This window comes from Toxorhynchites rutilus, chromosome 2 (genome assembly GCF_029784135.1).
Source record: "Toxorhynchites rutilus septentrionalis strain SRP chromosome 2, ASM2978413v1, whole genome shotgun sequence".
Taxonomy (NCBI): Eukaryota; Metazoa; Arthropoda; class Insecta; order Diptera; family Culicidae; genus Toxorhynchites; species Toxorhynchites rutilus.
Genome location: NC_073745.1, coordinates 319490764 through 319514670, shown reverse-complemented (window position 1 = coordinate 319514670; position 23907 = coordinate 319490764). Strand labels below are relative to the sequence as shown.

Below are 23907 nucleotides of genomic sequence, written 5' to 3'. Positions count from 1 at the left end.
AATAATCCAATATTATAATGACGAGTTTTGATAGAAGTACTAGCAATTTTATAGTGAAAGGTAATTTTAAAGGGTATATAAGAAGATCAATCAATCAACAGTTCTGCGATTAGACCCATGAACGTGCGCTTAGTAAGAAAACGTGAATGTGATAACTAAAAATAAATTTTCGGCGGGATGAAGTTTGCCGGGTCAGCTAGTATAGCAATAAAAAAATAAAAAATTAAATGAAGAATTGTTTTATCCTATATCTTGAAGACTATTTATCCAAACGTCTTGCTGTCAGAGAGAGAGAGAGAAAAGAGTTATGAAAAAAATATTATAGATTAACACTCCTATACTCGCGCATTGGTCTGTCAGACCGAGAAATCAATAATTCGTCCATTTCTCAGAAAAATATCAACACTACGACTTTGCGATTCTCTCTAGCTTCGTTATTCGTCGTTCGTCATCGTTTTGCGTCTCGCATGTGTTGATACAAAGGGGACGTGTGCCACTTTTCCCATTCATTCGATCTGAGACATCGGTGCGAGCATAGGAGTAACTTTTTTGGACAAGTTTTTCATATTCTAGAATATTGCTGAATGAAATGTATAAATTAATGTTAGTGGCGTGGAATTTTTTTTGAATATAATCCATAAGATCATTACCGGACTATTCTAATTTGATTTCAGTCCCTTTTGTTACTAGATTGAACGGATCCATATATTAGCTATTCGTCGTTAGATTCATACGTTCAAAAACAAAATATAAATGTTTGTCTTTCGTATAGTTATTCGCTAAATATGATGGTCATACATATACACACTTGTGAAAGAATTCACTTGTGGAAGAATTGTAAACAGTAAACTATAAACTAATCAGTAGCTTATGGTAATTTTTAACAGTTACAGTTTCGGGTTTTTTTTTATAATGGACAATATAGACAAGAAAACAAAGAAAAAAAAGAGGAAGTTCCTAGGAAATTTTATATCATCTTTTTATGTCCCATCTGAAAAAGGCATTAATTCATAGTTTATCAATAAAACAGAGACAAAGAATATTAGAAATATGCAAATTTTATATTCCAGAACCTTTATCATCTCGTAACTATCTAGAAGGTTACACCCCCGTAAACCTTCGTCACTCGGTTCGCTTTTTTTCCAAGTCAATGCCTTCCGAGAAGCCGGCAGCCACACAGCATAACGTGAATTCAACGGAATGAAATCATACCGGGTCATTACTTACCGAAAAACACGCAACAACTGCATGAAATGTAAAAAATATGTTTGTTTCGAGCATTCAGTTATGCTATGTTCTGATTCTTACTCCAATGAAACCACAATCGATTAATACGTTTTTATGTTATTTTATAACTCTTTATACTTCCATGAATTATATTCAGTTGTTTACTTTTAATTGATAACAGTGAAAAATTTGAATTTCGTTATTTGTGTTGAAGTATCGAAAATTACTCTGTTTTGAGGAGGCTGAATTAGATGACTATTAAAACATAATGAAGACGAAGAAAACATATTTTTTGAGTTTTTTCATTCAATCATACCCTCTTCTTTAAATAATAAAGCCTTCTTTAATAAAAACCTACTCTTTTTACTGATGAAACGTGAATAACTTGAGAAAATGGCGTATTGTCGCATATTATTCAAATGTATTAAGATTCTATTTGATATACATCTCGAGAACGGATGCATGAAGGAAGTCAATTACAATGACTTTATTATTTTGAATAACACCTTGAATCATATTGTACAATCGAAATACTTAAAATATTACATATTTGAAAAATGTACTAAAATTTGATCTTAAAGAAAACGATCCTGCAAATGTGATGTAAATTTTGGACATGACATAAAGTTTTCACACTTAAAATATGTAAAGAGAACTGTTTAGTTTTGGATTCATTCAACATTTGTTGTTGATTTTCATTTAATCCCGAAAATATATACCCAGTGTATATTTTTTCGCAAAGCCTTGTTTGTTGCAAGTCGTTCCTAGAAAGTTTTTTTACAATCTATAGTTTGTGTGCTCCCGTGGCCGAGTGGTTAGCGTCATAACTAACATGCCGGGTGTTCGGGTTCGATTCCCGTTCTGGTCGGGGGAATTTTTCGTCAAAGAAATTTCCTCCGACCTGCACTGTGATCACGCGTATTCTAAAGCTTGCCATTCAGAATGCATTCAAGGCGTGTTATTTGGCATAGAAATCTCAACTAAGTACTAATAAAAAAATGACGCAAGTAATACTACGTTGAAACGGCGAAGTTCCTCTAGGAACGTTAGTGCCATTGAAGAAGAAGAAGAAGAAGTTTGTGAGCTACAATTTCTCAAATAATGTTCATGCTAAAACTCATATGCCCTTTTAAAAAAATATTGTTGAGTCAAAAAAAAAAGACTCCCATGTTAAATACTCAGTTTACCAGACAAATGCGTGTGCAATGTTCATTGTTCAGTGAAATGCTCATTGGATTGAAATAGTCATGAAACATCACGAAACCTTAGAGTCTTCGCCAGCAAACATTCGCAAACAATGTTATTTTAAACTGAAACAATGTTCATAGAACATGTTCTCTCTGCCTCACTCTAGATATGTAGCTCGAATGTTCAACACAATCTCCTATTACCGATGGAACACAGTCACCAAAATATAGCATATCATAACGTTCCGGTCGTCTGCATCATGCCCCCCTTGCAGCCACATAACATAAAATATATATGACTTCACACACAATTTCCATTGTACGAACCATCACGCAAATCCAACGTGATTCGAGAGCCACACCCCCGTAAACTTTCGTCACTCGGTTCGCTTTTTTTTCCAAGTCAATGCCTTCCCAGAAACCGGCAGCCACACAGCATAACGTTTAATTCAACGGAATGAAATCATACCGGGTCATTACTTTTGCAACATTAGAAACTTTCCAGTCTTGTTGCCGTTCCGAATCCCGACCAGAATACACACCAGCACTCCCACGATCCCGTATTCCGAGGCAGAAACTTTCCGCTCGAACTTATAAATGCACAAGGAGATCCCCACAGTCCACAGGATGGCGAAGGTTCTATGGGTTCCGTGCGAGCCGATATGCCACCTTATGTGCGAAACAAGTTTCCACTGCCCATTTGAGGCTGAATCGAAAACCCCCCGATGAAAAATGTAGCAGTGGAAATTCGGCACACGTGAACTCGTGTTTTGCTCGGGAAAAATTCATTGGGTATATATTTTTTTTAGTTCGGCATTCGCATTCTCAACATCATCCTTAGTATTTCCGAATGACCGTGATATGTTGTATGTTGGGAAAGCAAATAAACTGCGAAATGTAACGTATCAAACATGGATGACGTATGCAGTTCCGACCGAAACAAACAACATTACTGCAGTGGGGAAGATGACGTTAATCTCGAACAGCACTGAGCAGAGCAGCCGGTTTGTGCTTGTGCTTACATTGTTCCATATTTGATGCTTTCTGTTCACTGTTTCGTTTCTCGTAACACCCTCATACAGAAAAAAAAACACTTCATCTCTAGACATACAGAGCTTCTCAGGGTCGCAAACCGTTTCACGGAACATCGGAAAGCGGTGCTGGTGCTCCCATGTGTTTGAAACGAACTTAACGTCTCGATGTAAAAGAAAGTTCGCTCTTGAATTGTTCTTCGCTTCGTCCTTGTCTGTACAAAAATACATACATTCAATGCTTTTTTTTGCGTTTTTGTTCACCGTTTAAATAATTCCGTTTGTACTCCCGTGTCTGTATGTATGCGAATGTGACTGTGAATCCGCTCGTAACGTTGTTTCATGCGCTTTAATGTTCATTCTTGAATTTTTGAACAGGATCCGCTCTTCACGCCACTCGGTTACGCCTGCCGACGCGAACGAAGCACCGGAAAACACCATTCACTTCAACACCTCTTGTAAAAAAAAATAAACTTCAGCATCTATACAAAGCACACATACACCCACACACCTAGCCTTAGTGCATGTTTCGCAAAATGGTTTCAATTGCATGAGACGTTGTTGTGATTGCTGTTTTTTTTTCTCTCTCCCGAGACACAAACTCTGTTGTTCACCTGTGTAGTAGTTATGGCCGTTATTGCCGCCGTTTGGTGTTTCACGCTGTATATAACTGAGTTTTCTTGGCGAGCGCTACAACCTCCGTTTTGATTTGAGAATGAAAAATCCAACACAAGTGCCAACACACACCTCCACACACCCACTTCACCCACCCACCACCACCACCCACCGACGAATCCGAAAACGCTTCACAGAAAGTACGCGAAATGATTAACCGACGAGAGAGGTTCTCCTCCTTCTCCCACAAAATACTAACAGCCGTACAGATACAGATTAGTGATAAGCAACGCCACGACGACGCTGGGGAGGAAATAATTCGCTTTGACCGCGGGAAAATAAAATACCCTTCCGGTCAAACGATAATGTGGCCCGGTCACCACCACAAAAGCCGTCTATTTCGCCTTATGTGTTTGAAGTCAAAAAATTAGATTAACTTTGAAACCGCCGACGGTAAAGCTTTCCACCGAAATGCACGGATGAAATAAATGTAACAACCGTAATGACACGGAGCAGGAGATCCGCTCCAGTGATGACATATATTTTAAGCTGTTCTAGCAGCATGCATCATCCCCGAAACAGGTAAGACTTAACTCCGAAATGACCGAGCAGCAGTGCTGCATTCAACACAACATTTACTGCGGGAGACATCGCGAGCCATGAACATTTCAAATGTTTCACGTTGTAACTTTAAAGTTACCTGGAATGGCTCTGCAATGGTTGGTGGGAAAGATCCACAGATCCACAGCAGAATAAAAATACGTATGCTCCATTCCTTTTTATTGTTCTGTTTACGGAAACGCGAACTGTTACCATAGGGAGCATCGGGAGTTAAAAATTTAAAACCAACCCATGGTGGGTTCAGAGTTTCCGTCCAACAGAACGACGCTCGAGAACTTTTTAGTGCGGTTTTTATTTCTCCTCGGAAAAAAGGTGACTAGTGATAGCTTTAATTATGGACAGGAGAAGCACACATCCCGATGGTACTCCCCGAGCACATAGGGTTTGGGGAAAGTCGTTTCTGATTTGAACTGAATGAAATGAAAATACGACTCCGGGTTCAGATTCTGCTGATTTTATATTTTAAAAACAGACTGGAGTTTGGTATCAATTATTCAATTTTCGCGATGAGTAACCCGTTCTTTACGAACCGGTTCATTATTGGAACCATGGAGTCACAGTGTTCACCAGAATGTAACATCTGCTCGAATAAAACTTCCCCAATTTAAAACCCCAAAAAATCAGACTATGAATTTTGTCAAATCTCCTGATAATAAATAAGATCAATTCGATACAACAGAAAGTAGTCATGCGAAGTGAAATGGAAAATGGTGATGACAATAAAACAAAATTTACCTCACCGTATCATTTCTACAACCAAACTAGCGTTGGCAGAAAACATTCCATCTTTGGCAGAAAAGATGCCATTTCCTGGTCATGTTGACTCTCATACGCAAATAATGAGCTATTTTGAAGCTTCAAAATGGTTTCTATGTATGCGAGCAGACATCTTTTTCTGTTTTCTTTTCTCTTTTCATTTGGAATTGTGCAAAAAAAAGTCCATACGACGTCAGTGGGGATCGAACCAAGGCCGGCTGGAATGCGAAGTTACTTTACACGACCATCCATATAGCTGCCAGCGCTATTATAAAGGAGCGTGATAATATTACACATCATCATAAAATGAAGTTGGAAGGTGTTTTCTAAACCGATAAAGAAAAACATGAACGAGAATATATCTTTCTCTGTCTGGGCCGTGTATTTGACAAACTATACGAAAAGCTTTCATTTAAATGTGTCTCCTGTTTCGCTCCCTGATATTGGCTCTAGCATATAAATCATACAAATGATATACATGTATTGGGGAGTAGAACATTTTATGATATCTTTCAGCTCATTTAATGTAATAAATCGAGATGCCAGAAAATGTGCTAAAAATTAACTTTGGGTGTAGAAACTAGTGTGAAATAAACTCATATGATTCCTTCTTTTCTTCCCGTGTCGCCCTTCAATATTGAGGGTCCTTTATTGCCGTTCTACGCATAGTTGTCCCATGTTACTTTTTGACAATTTTCACTTTTCTTCATAAAACGATGTTTTTATGCCTTATCTTTCTGAAAAACACAAAAAAAGTTGATGTTGTTCCCAGATTTTAAAAAACAACATCAAGCTCAACTGTTTTTTGTTTTTTTGTAGATCCACATCAAATAAATCCGTTTAAGTACAAGAATTTTATGTCACGCTTTTAGCAAGACTAATGCACTCATCTCTGGTTTGGAAGAACGAACTGATTCTCAAACAAACAAAAAAAAAAGCTTAACAGAACACTTGTACACCTTGTTAGCGAGTGTCCATTAACAATAAGATTTATATTCTGCAAAGGTGCTGCAGATCACTCGCTTCTTCATAAAACTATGTTTTTATGCATAATCTTTCGGAAAAACACAAAAAAAACGTATTGTTTGTTCCCAGTATTTCAAAAAACACCATCAAGTTCAATTGTCCCATGTTGATATTCCAGACATAACTGTCCCACCATGAGTTTTTAAGCCCGTAACCAGGATTGATTGATTCAAATGAGGGGATCTTTTCACATTTCATTGAACAATTTTTTATGCTTATAAAACCCCCAGTGTATTGTCAAACCGAAGTGCTTAAAGCTTATGTTAGACAAATATGCTAGAAAACTTTGAATGCGTTCTTCTCAGTTGCTGTTTTTGGAACATGGGGCAACTATGCGTAGAACGGCGGTTTAAACATATATAAAAAAATCCAAGCAAACTTCCTATCGTTTAACTAATGGTAAATAAAAAATTACAAAAAAAAACAGTCCTTTGTATGTGTTTTATTTGTTAATTTGTGCTATAATTTTTTTCAATCCGAGATATTTAGAGAAGCGAAAAAATTCACTTTTCGTTTTTTTTCCCTCATTTTGCTTACAATAATTTTAGTGATCAATTATTGCATTTTTTAAATTTTTACAATTTTTTACAATTATTCCAATTAAAAGTTCTATGGAACAATATCGGATAGTAAAAAATCCTGAGCATGTATCGCAAGTTTCAAGACGATTGACATAAAAATAAAATGTATTATATTTAAGAATATTTTTTTTTAATTTTTAAGCAAGAGCTGTTCTTTCACTTTCGTTTTTTTTTTTGTTTCGTTCTAAATATTAGGCTGTCAAAAAAGTCCTGCGGTATTTCCGCGAGGTGTCGTTGTAAGCGCGTAGTTCTAGTTGTATTCATTGTATCGAGTCATACTATAGCTTGTTGGAAAGGTATTTATAATATAGTCCTTGACAGTGTTTTGTATGGTTAAGTCGTTCGTGAGTTATAGTGTCGCAAATATGGAGCAAAATAAAGAGAAAATCCGACATATTTTACAGTACTACTATGACAAAGGCAAAAATGCATCTCAAGCTGTCAATAATTTTCTCAGGTCAGGAAAAATATCTATGTACTACGCACGATGTACAATGAAATGCATGACCGATCCGATAAGAAGGTATATTTTCTCCAAATCTCATTTCGCCGAATAGTTGAGAGTTAACGTTTTTAAAATCATATCACTTACCGCAGTGAATCCTGATTTTTCTTGACCATTCCCACTAACAACTATCCCGTCCTTGATAAACGCTAGGGAACCACGCTATAGAGGCGACCCTTCTGGCCTTCGGGTGGCGAATATCATACTAACATTCCTTCCCTTCCCCTGGTGACTGTAAGGACGTGGCCGGCGTCGTTATTGACCATTTAAAGCTTGAATCACCGAAAATTGCACAACGAGAATGATTTGCTAGTCCCAAGCGTCATTCTGTGTGTTCTTTGTGCAATTTGGTTGGTTCAGGTCAATCACGGAGAGCAACTACGAATTGTACAGTCTACCCAAGCTCAAGGTCAAGCTCAAACGAAAGCTGTTGCTGTTATTTTTATTGCTGGTGGTGGAGAAATGTCAATACTTAAGAATTATTTCTTTTCGATTATATATTTCCCGAAAAATCGAACATTTTCTAAAACCGGCGAAGTTCAAATTACTTGCGAAAAAACAATAGCATTGATGGTTGATAGGTTATTATACAGTTGAAAAGAATCATCATTTAATTTTTTAATTTCCATCGAGAAGATTACCCATCGCATCCGCTGGAAGAATGTTCACACCAGCAATCTCATAAGAATAATGATTCAACGTACTGATGATTTCCTCCAGCTCTCCACACACGAAATTCTACGAACCGCTATCACCTAAGGTTATTACGAACAAAAATGTAACTTTTCGACAATATTTGGTAACTTCATCGATACTTACAAACATTCTCTTCCAAAGAAAACATACCATAATGCTCTGCGGAGGACTGATGTGTTGGTATTGGTTCAACAGAAAAAAAATCGTTATTGCCAACGTTCGATTTATCGAACAATAATTTCTCCGGCTGTTATTTTCCATCAGGAGGCTCATTTTTTGCCTTACATCACAATGTGTGTTTTTTTATCAGAGTAATAATGTTGAAAAGTTCACATATTTCAGTATTTCAATGGGGTGTTGAAAACACTTTCCAGACATACTGGTTTTAATCCAAATTTATTGCTTAGTAAAGTTATACAAAAATGAATTAAATTGATGGTAAGTGGTAGCTAATAACTTAAACTATCTTTTGGTACAAGACCATTATCATATAGTTACTTTCCAAAGACATGAAAAATAATCAAATTTGCTGTTCGATTTTTCGAACGCTTGGCACAAAATGGGTTGAAAAGTAAACTCGTACAAATTATTTAGTTGACATATTCTTAATTTTGAATCTATAATGAGTACTATTTTTATCATTTTAATTAATTTTGATTTTGCTTTCAAAGTAGTAAATATTGTGGTGAATTGCAAAGTTATATTCAAATCCTTGTTGTTTATCATGAAAAAACCGGGGAAAATGAGAAAGATTCGTAAATAGGGTATCCATGTTTATAAGTAAACAAACTAATCATGAGGTCGCTTAGTTATGATTTTTTTCAAATTCACCCTCCACTGTATATAAAAATCAATTGCCAAAAATATTTGTTCGGGAATCACTCATGAACAGATTGTCCGATTGGCGCTGTCTTTATTTTGTTATGTCTGTCTCCACCGAGTTTTTGTGCAGTTTATGGACCCGATACAGTTTCCATTTCCACCGCACAACGATGGTTTCAACGTTTTCGTTCTGGTGTAGAGGTCTCCGAAGATGCGCCACGCTCCGGAAGGCCTGTCGTCGAAAATTACGACAAAATCGCTGAATTAGCCGAGAAAAACCGGCATAGTAGCAGCCGTAGCATCGGCCAAGAGATGGGGATAAGTCATCAAACCGTTATTAACCATTTGAAGAAGCTTGGATTCACAAAGAAGCTCGATGTATGGGTGCCACACACGTTGACGCAAAAAAACATCTTTGACCGTATCGACGCATGTGAATCGCTGCTGAATCGCAACAAAATCGACCCGTTTCTGAAGCGGATGGGAGCTCGGATGGGAGGTTCTTTTGCATCCGCCGTATAGTCCGGACCTTGCACCAAGTGACTACCACCTGTTTTTGTCCATGGCGAACGAGCTAGGTGGTCAGAAGTTAGCCACAAAAGAGGCCTGTGAAAATTGGCTATCCGAGTTTTTTGCCATTAAGGAAGCAAGCTTCTTTAACAGGGGTATTATGAAGTTGGCATCTCGTTGGGAACAAGTCATCGAACAAAACGGCGCATATTTGACTTAAAACAGATGATTGTAAGTAATTTTATGAACAAATGAAAATTCATAAAAATACCGCAGGACTTTTTTGACAGCCTAATATTTAGGCTGGAGCGTTGTTCAACACTGAAAAATAAACTGATTTCAGTTAATGTAAAAAATATGGACAATATTCTTCAATATTATTTTTATAATTTCTGTTTATTTTGTTCTGTTTATTCGAATAAATATTTCATTTGTGTTTTTGTGACATTCGGAATGTTTTTCCGGTAAAAAGGATTTTTTACATTTTTTTTTCCTGAAAACAGTCCTTTCTCTAAAGATTGAGATTGTAGAACAATCTATTCTTTCTTTTATGTCAAAACATAGCCTCATGTAATTTTGAAATAATTCATTCTATCCCATAAAATTTATATGTAGGATACACACAAATTTATTCTTCATCGCTTATATTTTCCGCCAGTTTATATTGATTTCAATAACTAAAAATATACCAATAACCAGGGAACTCACAACCCGTTGCAATTCTATTCCCATATTAGAGGAAAATATAAGGATGGTATCGAAAAGTAATTTCAATCTTTAAAAAATCAAGCCACATGTTTTGGCATTATTTTGGAACTGGTTATTAATTAGAGCTTCTTTGTTATAAGACATTTTCAAACAAATTAATTTTGAAAAAAAATATCATTTAGAATAATAATAGTTCGTAGTTTTGAAGCCTTCACTAACAAATTCATTCAATTCATTGAATGAATTCAGAACACTTTTAGAGCTTACCCGGACAAACATTTTGCGACAAATAACTTGTCAATATCTTTATCCTAGTCAATGTTATTATTAAATTTTACATAGAGAAAAATATTTGTTCTACAAAGTTGATTTAAACAACTGAAGCTACAACATTGTCGAACCTTGTTAACCTCTATCTAGAACGGTAAGAATGTTAGATTTTTTATTTCACTCAAAACTTTAGTCAGCCTATTTTCGACAACTTTAAAATGAGCGCTCCATTATATGTAACAACTTTGTCGAAAACAGTTTTTGTGTTGAGAATAACAATCTTCGGCAAAGTTGTTTTAGCGTTTTCTATCTAAGTTTCATTATGGTGACCACGAACGGTTTTATTTGTTCTAATTTTTATATTTCAAATTCTTCATCAAAACTGTCTTAAGATGATTATTAGAGCTCACCAAAATAAATATTTTTCAATTCATAAGTGGTCAGTATCATAATCCTACTCAAAGTTGCTGATGTTCTATTATCCAAAAACTCATTTTTCAAATTTTTGTAGTCAAATACAAAAAAAAACATAGTTTCGGAAATTTCACATTATGTAGAGTCAAATATACCGTTTCAAATGCCATTAATATTTTGTATAAGGTATTTTATCGTGCAAGATAAGCATTGTCATTTGCCCCCCTAATCCATCCGTTTTACCTTGTGTTCCGGAAAAACGATCAAGTCCCACAGAATCAATTTTGATAAAAAAAATTTCGGGAAGACAGTAGCTCTCGACGACAATTTGCAGACATTTGGCATAAAAAAAAAATTGTTCATTTCATGATTTCATGTGCACTTGGGAGATTTTTGAGGGTCAAAAAATCAAAACTTTGAGCGCTTTTAGGCACCCCTAAATCATGTCCGATTGTGCTGATAATTTTTTTGGGTCAAAAACAAAATGTACATTGTCAGTTTTTGTAATTTGACATGACCATTTTCGCTGCCACTCTAATATATAAACAGTAGGGTGCCAATGAATGTATGGGAGAAAATCGACCCTAAAAATTCGAACAGGTTACCATATGAGAGTGGCGCAAAGCGTGATTTTGTGATTTTCAAAAAAAAACTCAAACTTTGACCGCTTTGCGCCACACAAGTGCGATAGAGCTGATATTTTGCATAGGGTGTTTTTTCGAAGTGGTGAACATTTTTATGGGGTAACGTTTTGAAAAATTGTGAGATGAGCATTTTCATTGGCACCCTAATATACACCCATTCCATGCCAATCCGATATAGTAGCTCTCAGATTTTCGGTGGTAGTTATGTTCCTTATCGCAAACTATTAGACCCGAATTTTTTTATTTTCCATTAGGGTGGACATCTCCATTTTAGGGTCCAATAAATCATTTTTTTCCACTTAAAAATTAAAACACATCAAATTTGCTAAATAATAACTCAAAAACGAAAAATAACACCTCTCTGATTTTCGGATGTATTATGTGATTCAGAAAAAAGTATAAAAAATATAGCGCCCTCTATCTTTAACCGAGAAAACTACGAAAAACTAACTGAATCAATAATTAAGTAAGATCTTATCACGAACAACTAGTAAAAAATTACTTTTGTTTTTCCAAAAACCGGTACGACCCTTCCAGGCAACCCAATATAAGCTGTCCTTATTTCTACCTGATTTTTGAAAATTATAGTTGGCAACCCTGTTCAGAAATATTTTTTTGTCAGAACGGTATTTTCTTACTTTAAATGTATGAATCAAAAATAATGTTTCCTGTTGTATTTAAAAGACAAAAAATATATGTATATTAGGGTGCCAATGAATGTGTGGGAAAAAATCGACCCCAAAATTTCAAAAAGTTACCCTATACAAAATGTTTACCACCTCGAAAAAACACCCTATGCCAAATATCAGCTCAATCGGACTTAAAGGAGAGTGGCGCAAAGCGATCAAAGTTTGAGTTTTTTGAAAATCACCCAATGGGGGAGTAAAGGAAATCGGGGTTTTCGAAAAAAAAATTTGATGCCAAATGTCTTAAAATTGCATGAAACGTCGAGATCTAGTGTCATCTCGATAAAAAAATGTTTATTAAAAATCGACACTCTGGGACTTTTTTTTTCGGAGTACGAGACGATTTTCTTTACTCCCCCATTGGGTGATTTTCAAAAAACTCAAACTTTGATCGCTTTGCGCCACTCTCCTTTAAGTCCGATTAAACTAATATTTGGCATAGGGTGTTTTTTCGAGGTGGTGAACATTTTTTATGAGGTAACCTTTTGAAATCATAGATGACCATTTTCATCGGCACCCTAATGTATATAAAACAATTTTTTTTTCTCGATTCGGATTATCGGAAGTACGCAGAAAATAAAATAAAAAATAGGTAAAAAATAAATCAAATCGTTAAAAAAAATTAGAAAAGGACATTAAGAAGAAGCAATTTCCGATAATCCGAAAGTACCAAAAAAAAAAACAAATGAACATCATAAAAAATATGAATAAGAAAAAAAGAGAAATTAAAAAAAAATATTGAAAAAGAAATTGGATGGTGAGTAAAAAAATTAGAATTTGGAAATTTATAAATTACCGAATAGAACTTCCTAAAAAAACATGGTAAACTAAAATGAAAACTTATATTGGATAAATAAAGATAATAAAATTGCAAATTACTGAACACCGAAAATAGAAACTATAGAATTAACCCTTTCGTTACAAGCGTCGTCTATAGACGACATCCGCGCGACGAGCTGTGTGTACGAGCGTCGTCTTTAGACGACATGAAATTCATACTGCTCTTAGATCACACCAGCGCGATGTGCATACTTTTCGGCGCAGTGCTCCGTACAGGGGTAGCACTTCGGCGGAGCACACTGCCGTAATGAAAGGGTTAATAAAACACCGCAAAACATTGTAAGATTTGAAAAATTTAAAAAAATAGAAATATCACAAATTCTTTCGTATCTTTGAACTTGCCATTGAGAATCAACTAAATAAAGAATTGACTACTGAATTGAATAAAATGATGGGTCTTATTCCCGTATACACTTTACGTTGAAAACGAAATGAACGATACGTCATTGAACTTCATTTTACGAGTTGATGTTAAGGAATGAAATAGCTAAGTCGAGGTTGGTCACCCTAATGTGATCCACACTGCTGTACAACACAGCCTTTCTCTTTCGCAACAATGATCGCTCGCTCGCTGTTAGCCAATAGGAGAATAGTTCTATATTCACCACTGACCAATGGTTTCGTATAAAATACCAGTGGCAGTAGTAGTCGAGTAAGTCGCAAATAGAAAGTCGTATAGCTCGCATTTATTAAATCGTTGTTACAGTGTCGGAAATAAATAGAACCACGAAATTGAACAGTTTTTAGTTCAAGTGCTAATCCAACCGTTAAAGCTTCGGGTTTTTTTAATGGGTTTTGTGATAATGATTATAATGATATCGGAGAGTTTATAGATAATAGATTAGGTTAGGGTAACGAAAACGTGCATCAAGTAAATTAATAACACCAAGTAAAAATTTTCATTCAAATTTTAACATTTTAAAACTGTTTCTGAACCGGATATTCTGATAGAGATTGGTATGCTATTTTTAAAATTTCTTTATTTTAAATTTCGTATCCAGACGTGGACACCATACCGTTTTCATCTTAGATACAGTTCATTTCGTTTTCACTGTGAATTGTGCACGGAAATAAGGGGCAGTGGGTTTTGAATGTTATGGAAACTGAAAATGAAACCAACAAATAATTCCCTACTCCAGAACGCCTTTAAGTTTTTCTCCGTTTCCTGTTGATGAGGCAATCGACGAATTGTCGAATTGTCTTAGGAGTTGACAGCACCATCTCAGATAGTAGTGAAACGTTGTGGGTGTAAAGACATGGGTCATTTAAACAACTTTGCATATTGGATTACAAACAAACAAATTAGAATACTTTTTGGAAAAAGACAATTTTTTTTCTTAATTTTTTACAAAAATTTATAACTTAAAAACAATGATACCTACAAAATTCTTGTCAAAAAATTAAATGTAGGAAATTGTTTGAATTTTCACAAATAAGTACCAAAAATTTTTAGAAAAAAATTAAGCTGACAAAAAGTTATTTTAAAAATTAAAATTCATTTTTCTCAAAAACGTATTTTTTTTAAATTCACAAAAATATATATATGAATACCCCTTACAATTTCCAACAAGTCGTTCATACTTCTGAAGATGGGCACTTTCAAAGGAAAAAGGTTTTCGAACAACCACTTTTTCATGTTTTCTTTGAAAAAAAATAAAACTATCCCTAAGTCAAGATAGCAATATAGTGTATTCGACAAAATTTTAGATCTTGTTAAGATTTTAACTTTTGTTGAAGACATCAACTTTCTATTTTTTCTAGTTTTTGGAATATAATTCATTTTTGTATGAAGACTCCAGAAAAAAATAATGTCTTGCTCGTAACATTTTTGTGTGTAAATTCTCACGTTTGACATGTTCTTGTCATGTTTCTAAATAGAGAAAAGTTAGCAGAGCATGTAAATTGCGATAATTTATACATAAAAATGTTACGAATTAAACATTATTAGTATTTTTTCAAAGAAAAAAAATGAAAAAGTTGTTGTTCGAAAAACTGTTTCCATGTAAATGTGCCCATCGTCCGATGTATGGAAAACTAGTTGGAAATTTTAAGGACTATTTATATCTATTTTTTCAGAATTTTAAAAGCATATGTTTTCGAGAAAAATGAATTTGAATTTTCACAATATTGTTTTTGATGATTTTTTTTTCCAAAAAAATCTTTGATAATTTTCAATGAAAACCAAAATAATTTCCTACATTCCATTCTTTGACTAAAATTTTGTAGGTCTGATAGATTTTTTTTGTAGGTTTCTTTTTAAATTTCGAGTTTTTTCAACTTTTTCTCGGAAAATCTTAACTTAAAACTATAAGATCTACACAAAGTTGGTCAGAGAATGGATTGAAGGAAATAATATAAGTCATTTTTGATTAAAGTTGATGTCTTCGACAAAAGTTTATATTTCAACAAGGTCTAAAACTTTGTCAAATACACTATATCGCTATCTTCACTTTAAACAAAATTAGGATAAGTTGTTTTTTTTTCAACGAAAACATGAAAAAGTTGTTGTTCGAAAAACTTTTTCCCTGTAAATGCACCCATCTTCCAACTTGTTGGAAATTGTAAGGGCTATTCATATATATATATATATATATTTTTTTTTTTAAGTTTTTTTTTTTTGCTTAAATGGCCCATGTCTTTACACCCACAACGTTTAACTGCTCTCTGAGATGGTGCTGCCAACGACCAGTCGAGTTGGCATGAAATTCGCCAATCAGACTAGAACACACCCAAAAGTAGTCGATTCCGATACAATCCAACTTATTAGTTCTAGTTCTCTGGAGCTCCAGGGGCCCACATATTTTTAGTTTAATAAGCAATGGAATTATTCATTTTGTGCAGTTTTAAAAAAAATTGCTCAGCTTTAAGATCTAGGCAGCTGAACACTTTTTTGTGATAGTGAAATGACTCAGTAGAATACTGTATGTCCAGTCCATGTTTATTTCTGCTATGAAATCTATAGCAACCAGACAGAGAGCAATCTATTTCAAATAGCCATCTACATACTCGAATTATAAAAACTGGATATACTGTGCAGTTTGTAATATTGGTCACCCTTTTCTTTTAGTCTCATTCTTGCTAATGGACACTACCGGCAATTTTTGTATCAATTTGTAAATGTTCTATCTCAGATTGTTAACTTAAGCAGATCGGAGCATGGTGCGATTTGAAAAATCGAATCTCATGTCTACTTTCGAACTCCTTTAATCTAATGACGATAACGGATATAAAATACGTCAAACTTTAGAATATTGAACTACAGAAAAATCTGTTTAATTTTGATTCCCACAGCTGCCAGCTATAACCCGATTAGCTTAATAGTGCGTTCCAGTCAAACACACATAACCAGAAACTGCTGTAATTTGTCATCCGATAATCACTATTGATCCCACAGGGCCAGAGCTCTCTCTCTCTCTCTCTCTCTTACCAGCAGCTGATATGGCATCCATTCTAATCGTAACCTCAAACGAATAACGACAAGCACAGATTGGCCCAAAATTATTGCTCTTTTCAAAAGGGGTACCCTCTTGCAAGTCATCAAACCTGGGTCATTGCCGTCAGCTCTTGTGTGTAAGGTCGGGGTGAGAAAAGCTGACCGCAGCACAAGCAAAGCGAAAATTTCCTCCCTAGCGTGGCATTCTGTAAAGCAATAAATAAGGTTAAAGCTAGCTCTATATATAAATAAAACTTCTGTAAGATTCGATTTTTCAAAGTTTATCTTCTAACTCGTGTTTTCTGTTTATTTTTGCGTCGACAATAATCACAACATCAACAACCCTGATGACTTTGACGATTGCCAATCAAACTTTGAAATATCACCCCCTCGCTCCGGTGACAGATGAGGATGAGGAACCGAGATGTGTACAGCTAACGAATCAACACAAAGGGGCCATCCGATTCATCCGAAAGGTAAGTCGAAGAAGTTCCCTAGAGCTACGGGCTCCATGTACAGGCAGTGAACACGCCGTTGTGCGTGTTCTAGCTGTATCCGCAGCAAAAGCTAGTCTTTAATCGCTAAATCCTTTTCCTTGTCCTGCTCCTTGAAACAAAACCCTCAACACACGACAGACTGAAACTGGAAAAATGGAGATTTCTTTTCTTCAGTTTCATTCAGATTCCCATCCTGCAATCCCTAGATGGTATTTGAAACTAATCTGTTTTTTCAGCAACAATCTTGATACAAAGTATAAGTATTCACTAGTATTTTTCCTTTTCAAAATGAACCATAAAATCAATGACTAAATATGGATGAAACCGCGCGATTTGGAATGACGAACTACAACAATCTACACACTACGAACCCAATCACAAAACATACGGCCATTCACAAATAAAAACCCACACGAACCACTCAATTGAATCCATGATAAAAAAAAACACCCAGATGAAGTACTTTGTTGCGCGGCGAAAGTTCAAAGAGGCCTTAAAACCGTACGACGTGAAAGACGTCATGGAGCAGTATGCAGCCGGACACGTAGATTTGCTCGGCCGAGTAAAGAATGTGCAAACTAGGTACAGACCCCAAAGAAATGAGTCCTATTGTAACCATTTGTAGAAACACGAATCCCACTAACAACAATCTAAACAAAATGCTATCTCTTTAACGACCACCCCACACACTCCCCCCAGTCGCTACTTGAGTGAAACTCTGTGCTACACTAACTACTGGAAATCTAACACCCCAATCAGAGGCAAATTGTGGCGAAACGCAGCTCTTACGTATCTCAAAAGTTTTCGTTTCATTTTGTTTGTGTGTTTTGTTGCTTTCCTTTCAATTATTGACTAACTTTGCTGTCCAGGGTGTCCGATTAGCTCTCAACAAGATCCATTAGAATTGATTTAGCTCTACCCATAGCTCCGACTTCCGGTTTCGGTTTCGTATGTGCATCCGCTCAATTGTGTACATGTTTCTTATCTGTTGGAAGCTTCAGGGCTGCACTCGAACACTCACACTCACTGTTGAGAGGCTGCAAATTGCCCATTGAATCCGTAGACCTACGGAATACCGGTCCCCTCAAGTCTGCACTCATAATTTGTTATCACCGTACAAGTCTAGTCCGATGTTTGTGTCGCCCCATACCAATCTCCCACCACTGGACCCCCCTTCCGCTTGTGTTGTTCGTCCGTGTTGATGCTATGTGTTATCGCTTCCTGCATCGTGTTTACCCCTTTTCCGTACCGCTGAGGACAATAATTAACTAGTGCGCTACCTGAAACGGGATATGGGGTTTGTCAAATGAAATGTTTTATTCGCATTCTTCGCACATGGAAGGGTTTCCGTACGATAGGAATGCACGCAACGGTTCCTGTTCATGATTCCGGTGAATTTGTCTTCAGTTTGTGTTCAAAATTCGCCTTCTTGTGCGGTGGGCAAAACAGTTCGTAAGAATCCACTTCCTGACTATTTTATACAGCTCTTGCTGTAAAATATGGTGATCAACATCAATATTAACAATCTTTAATCTGGCACGATATTGGGTGTCTTTCGAAAACTAAATCATGTTGAATTTTGTGTTTTCAAAATTACACAACATTATTATATTTTACACTATTTACATTTATTCCACTAGACAATATAGCATATTCAATTCAATTCAAGATTTTTCCCGTCTATAGAGGAAAGCATACGACAATTCATGATATCATTTCATTTCACTTTCTGAGCTCTCATTTTAATTTACAGTTTTTCTAAATAGTTTAGCTGAAAATGCGCCCCACAGGTGAGTGAACCAAAACTGCTTAGTGTTAATGCATTGTTATCACGATTCTTTGTCAAACAACATGATTTATCTGGATTCCCTGTAATTCTCTCATTTCTCTGGGCTCTTCGTATTGCAAGATTCATTGCGCTCTTCAAATTCTTTGGTTTCTTCGTACTCTCTGGATTGTCTGGATTTCCTAGTTCAGGGGTTCTCAAACTGTTTTGAGCACGAGACCCCTTTTCTAGAATTATGTCATACCTTAGACCCCCATAGCCAAATTTCTTCGATGATCCTATCTTTAGTTTTTTTTCTTACTGAATAGTTATCAATTTAAAAACATAGCAGTTGGTTAAATGAATAAACTTGACATTATTTACTCACGCAGGCGATCTGGTGTAGTGGTAACATCCGCACCTCTCACTAAAAAGGTCACGAGTTTAATTCACACTCCCGACATTCTTCCAAAAAAAGTCACTATAATACAGAAAAAAAACTATTTTCTCATTATATTCTACTAAATAAATAGAGATAAAATTTAGTAAATATCAAGTTCAATAAATAATTATAAATACAAATCACACACAAACTATAAAAACATTCAAATCACAAACTAATCTATCCACAACTACAAAAATATCAAAATATGGTTCTGTATTGTTAGTTAAAGTCTCAAACCTCCGCGTTCGTTGATTTTCATATGGTTCCTTCGGTTTCGGGTTGTTTGTAACTACAATCAAGCCTTCTTCGACAAAGTATGATGATGGAAAAACGAGAAGACATTTTTTAGCAATATCTCACATCGCAGTATACTGTGTTTCAATGTTTCGATTTATTTTACTTGCCCTCTAAAAACTCCACAGACTGAAATCTAAGTCTAAAAACTAAATTATGATATAACTAGAACATATGACAACTTTGGTTGTACTCTTGCCTTATCTGTGCTGATGATAATCAACCTTTCTTGCATTATCACCTTGGCTCATTCCATGGATTTATTATTCATTGAGGAATTTGAAAACTTTGAAGATCTGAAAACATTTTAGTAAAATCTTTGTGTGATGCGTCCAAGTGAGTGACATATGATAATATAACACGGTATTGAAGCTTTTGTGATAATTTTGACAAATGCGAAAAACTGTGAATATTCTCTTCTGCTTAAATTTTGTTTTGAAAGTTTTGTCAGAAGGGCCAATATTATTGATATTGTTTCAATCAAGTTGAAATCGTCACTCTGCAGCTGAAACACAAACTCAAAAAAGCTGAAAATCTTGCTATGCAGGAGATTCTTAGTGGCCAGCGAATTCCATCGTGTAGAAGTAGCCGATTAAAGATTTCATCGTTTTTTCTCATATAGCTGATCAAATAATCGAGTGTTCAAAGAATTGCTTCTAAGGTTTTTGATAGCACTCATAACATATAAAGGGTGTGTCACATCAAATTGCATCACGGAAAAAACGCTGTAGAAATTTAATTTTTAGGAATTATATCTTCAGCTTTCGCTTATAATCAGATAAGAGTGTATAGATCACGTTGGTCATGCTTCACTGTCAATTTTTCGTAAATTTGGAAAAATGTCGTCGAACGAAGAGCGTCGTGAATTAATCCTGTGCACTCATTTCGAAAATCCGGAGTTGTCACATCGGGACATCGGTAAGATGCTGGAAATCGTCCAATCCACGGTCAGCAGAGTACTAAAACGATACTTCGAGAACCTAACCATCGACCGGAAGGTGAAGAACGGCAAAAATGGATGCTCCGTCAGTGAAAAAGATCACAAGCGCGTAGTTAAGCAGTTTAGACGTGATCCGAGAAGTTCGGTCCGGGATGTCGCCAATAAGCTGAATTTGTCAAGTTCATTCGTCCAGCGGACCAAGCAGCGGGAGGGCCTGCATACATACAAGGTTCAGAAGGCTCCTAACCGCGACGAAAGGCAAAACATGGTGGGGAAGACGCGCGCCCGGAAGCTGTACACCGAAATGCTGACGAAGCCGCATTGCCTGGTAATGGACGACGAAACCTACGTCAAAGCGGACTTTCGTCAGCTGCCGGCCTGTTGTTCTTCTCCGCAGAGGACAAATTCAGCGTTCCGGAGGAGATTCGCAAGCAGAAACTATCCAAGTTTGCCAAAAAGTACATGGTGTGGCAAGCGATCTGCTCTTGCGGAAAGCGGAGCGCCCCCTTAGTGATGACCGGCACGGTAAACGAGTAGGTTTACCTTAAGGAAGCGCTTACTACCACTATTGAAGCAGCACGAGGGCCCGACCATCTTCTGGCCGGATCTCGCTTCGTGCCACTATTCAAAGGACGTGTTGGAGTGGTACGAAGCCAACGGGGTCACCTTCGTGCCAAAGGAAATGAACCCGCCCAAGGCGCCGGAGCTTCGCCCAATAGAGAAATATTGGGCGATTATGAAGCAGGCCCTCCGGAAGAACCCAAATGTTGTCAAATCGGAGGCGGACTTCAAGAGAAAATGGATTTCTGTTCAAAAAAAACTACAACCTGCCGTTGTACAGAACCTTATGGACGGGGAACGGGGAAGGTGCCAGCATACGGGCTTGGGCTCGAGGTATGAATAAAAAGAAAATGCCAAAAGTTGTTTAATAGTTTATATTTTACTGTCTAAAATTTTCAAAAGGATCGGTCTACTGGGCGAATTTCTACAACGTTTTTTCAGTGATGCAATTTGATGTGACACACCCTTTAGTAAAGACTGATGCGATCTAGGGCTCAGATTTTTGCTACTAAATGCTGTCTGTGAATCACGCAGTGAATGACCACTACCAGGGCTCTGCATAGTCATAGTCAACTGAGGATAGTCGGCTGACTATCTGACTGACTATATCCGTATTCAGTTAGTAATGACTTTTGGCTTCTTCACGCAGTTTCTCCGCTAAAACGACTATAATAAATTGAATAACATTTATTCGATTTAAATTTAAGTTTAAAAAAATCTAAATTTTGGAATGTTCTGAATTCATTATTATTGAATTCAGTGTTTATTTATTTATTTGATTGAGTTTTCTAAATATTCACAATTATTATAATTTTTTAAATATACCGTTTGATTTTTCTTCGGATTGGATTATATGAATATGAATTTAAATAGTTTGATGAATATGAATTTAAAATATTTCTTTTCATTCTTGTATTTTAGATTCTAATTTTTTTTTGCTTCCTAATTTTTGTTAAAAGATCATGATTTTCTGAATTCTTAAGATTTTATGGGTTTTCCTAATTTAAAAAAATATTGATGTTTTTGGATTTAATATTGTTTTAATGAATGGTTGTAAAATTTTCTAGATTTTTTGAATGTTTTAAAATTTGCTGTTGAATTTCCTGATTTTTTTCAAACATTAATTATTTTCTTGATTTGTATATTTTCGGATATTATCTGATCTTTTTTAATGGATTTTATGAATTTGTTAGGTTTCGTGTTTTTTTTTCAATTCTATGGTTTTGTTAAACTTTTTGTACATTTTTCTGTTGCTATACATTTTGACGTGGGACTACGTCTAACCGGAGTATATGGGGGGTAAAATGAAAACCTAAACATAGAACATGCAGGAAAAAATGCAAGATTTCGAATGCTTATAACTCGAATATTTCTTACTGGATCGGAAAGATGTTTGCATCAATTGATACGGAATATTTCAACGCTTCTATCGCAATTAATAAAATGTTATTTTTTATTAGATAAACAATCGAATAACTATAAAATGTTGAGCGTTATCTAAACGCCCTAACTACCTCGTTTTGATTGGTCCGATTTACGGTTTCCCCAACACAGCCATCATAACATAGCAGCCTTAGGAAAATCGGCATTGCAAACACATGAAAGTATGGGGATATTTGTTCGCACTGAAATGTGTTCCCTAACACAGACTTCAAAACCAAGCAGCGTTAGAGAAATCAGCATTGTAAATACATGAAAGTCGGGGGTATTTTTGTTCCGACTGAAATGTGTTTCCCTAACACAGACTTCAGAATCAAGGTGTCTGAGGAAATTGGCATTGCATATTTATGCAGGTCAGGGGTATTTTTGTTCCGACTGAAATGTGTTTGCCTAATAAAAACTTCTAAACCGAGGTGTGTGGGGGAATCGGCGTTGCAAATACATGCAAATCGGGGTCATTTTTGTTCTGACTGAAATGTGTTTGCTTAACATAGACATCAAAACCAAGATGTCATAATACCAAACGTAAAAGGACCGTCATTAAATTTACTTGTAACGAAGAACATAATCTATTGCATGAATTGACCTTACATGGCATTATACAATCTTTTACTCACAAAGCAAATATATTGAATTCAATTGAATTCGGAAATTGTTTCATTCAATCAAAATTTTAATCAATACAAACTAATGATTGCTAAGCTAAGGTAGTCCCACGTCAACCTTGCGTTATATCATAGATATAACCTCCCCATTTTTTTGGTATTCATTAGTTTGAAGCATTAACTCGATTTATATATTTTTAATTTTTTTGGATTTTTAGGATTTCTTGTTTATTTATTTATTTTTTATTTTTTTGAGTTTTTGTATTCTCTGGATTTCTGAATTTTTCTATCTTTTTGTATTTTCAAAATTTTTGATGATTTTTTCAGATTTTTGGTTTTTAGAAATATCTGAAGTTTATCGATTTCTTCAATATTTTGGAATTTCTGAATTTTTAAAATTATCTAGATTTTTTGAAGTTTTTAATTTTCTTTTTTTTCATTTCTGGGTTTTCTAAAAAGAAACTTGATTCTCCAAATTCTGCTGATTCTCTAAATCTAATTTTTTTTTTATTTAGATTTTAAAATTTAAAAATTATCTAGATTTCCTGAATTTAAATTTTTTTTTTTTAATTTTTGCAAAATTTTCTGAACATTTCTTGATTTTCTGGATTTTCTTGATAGGAAACAAAAATGTTTGTTTATAAACTTTCTGGATTTTGTGGATTCTAAACATTTTCGGAATTTTCTAAGTTTTTCAAAATTCAACAATTTTTTTGAAGATTTGATTGTCTAAACATTTAGAATTTTTATATGTAATTATTTCTGAATTTTCTAAATTTGTCGAATTA

At 35.4% G+C, this 23907-nt stretch overlaps 1 protein-coding gene across 27 annotated transcripts in view; it reads left to right on the top strand.

The window, feature by feature from the left end:
- LOC129771300 (potassium voltage-gated channel subfamily KQT member 1) overlaps positions 1-23907 on the top strand; it is a 1095885-nt gene that overhangs the window by 943849 nt on the left and 128129 nt on the right. For 23 of the 27 annotated variants that reach the window (XR_008742331.1, XM_055774795.1, XM_055774799.1 and 20 more), the window contains 2 exons: positions 16978-17048; positions 17524-17651. Coding sequence is in view for 26 of the 27 variants with exons in the window: in XM_055774795.1 (XP_055630770.1) it covers positions 16978-17048; positions 17524-17651 (199 nt within the window). In the remaining variant the exon portion in view is untranslated. The remainder of the gene's footprint in view (positions 1-16977; positions 17049-17523; positions 17652-23907) is intronic. The other 4 variants (XM_055774796.1, XM_055774816.1, XM_055774810.1 and 1 more) reach the window with 1 other exon arrangement.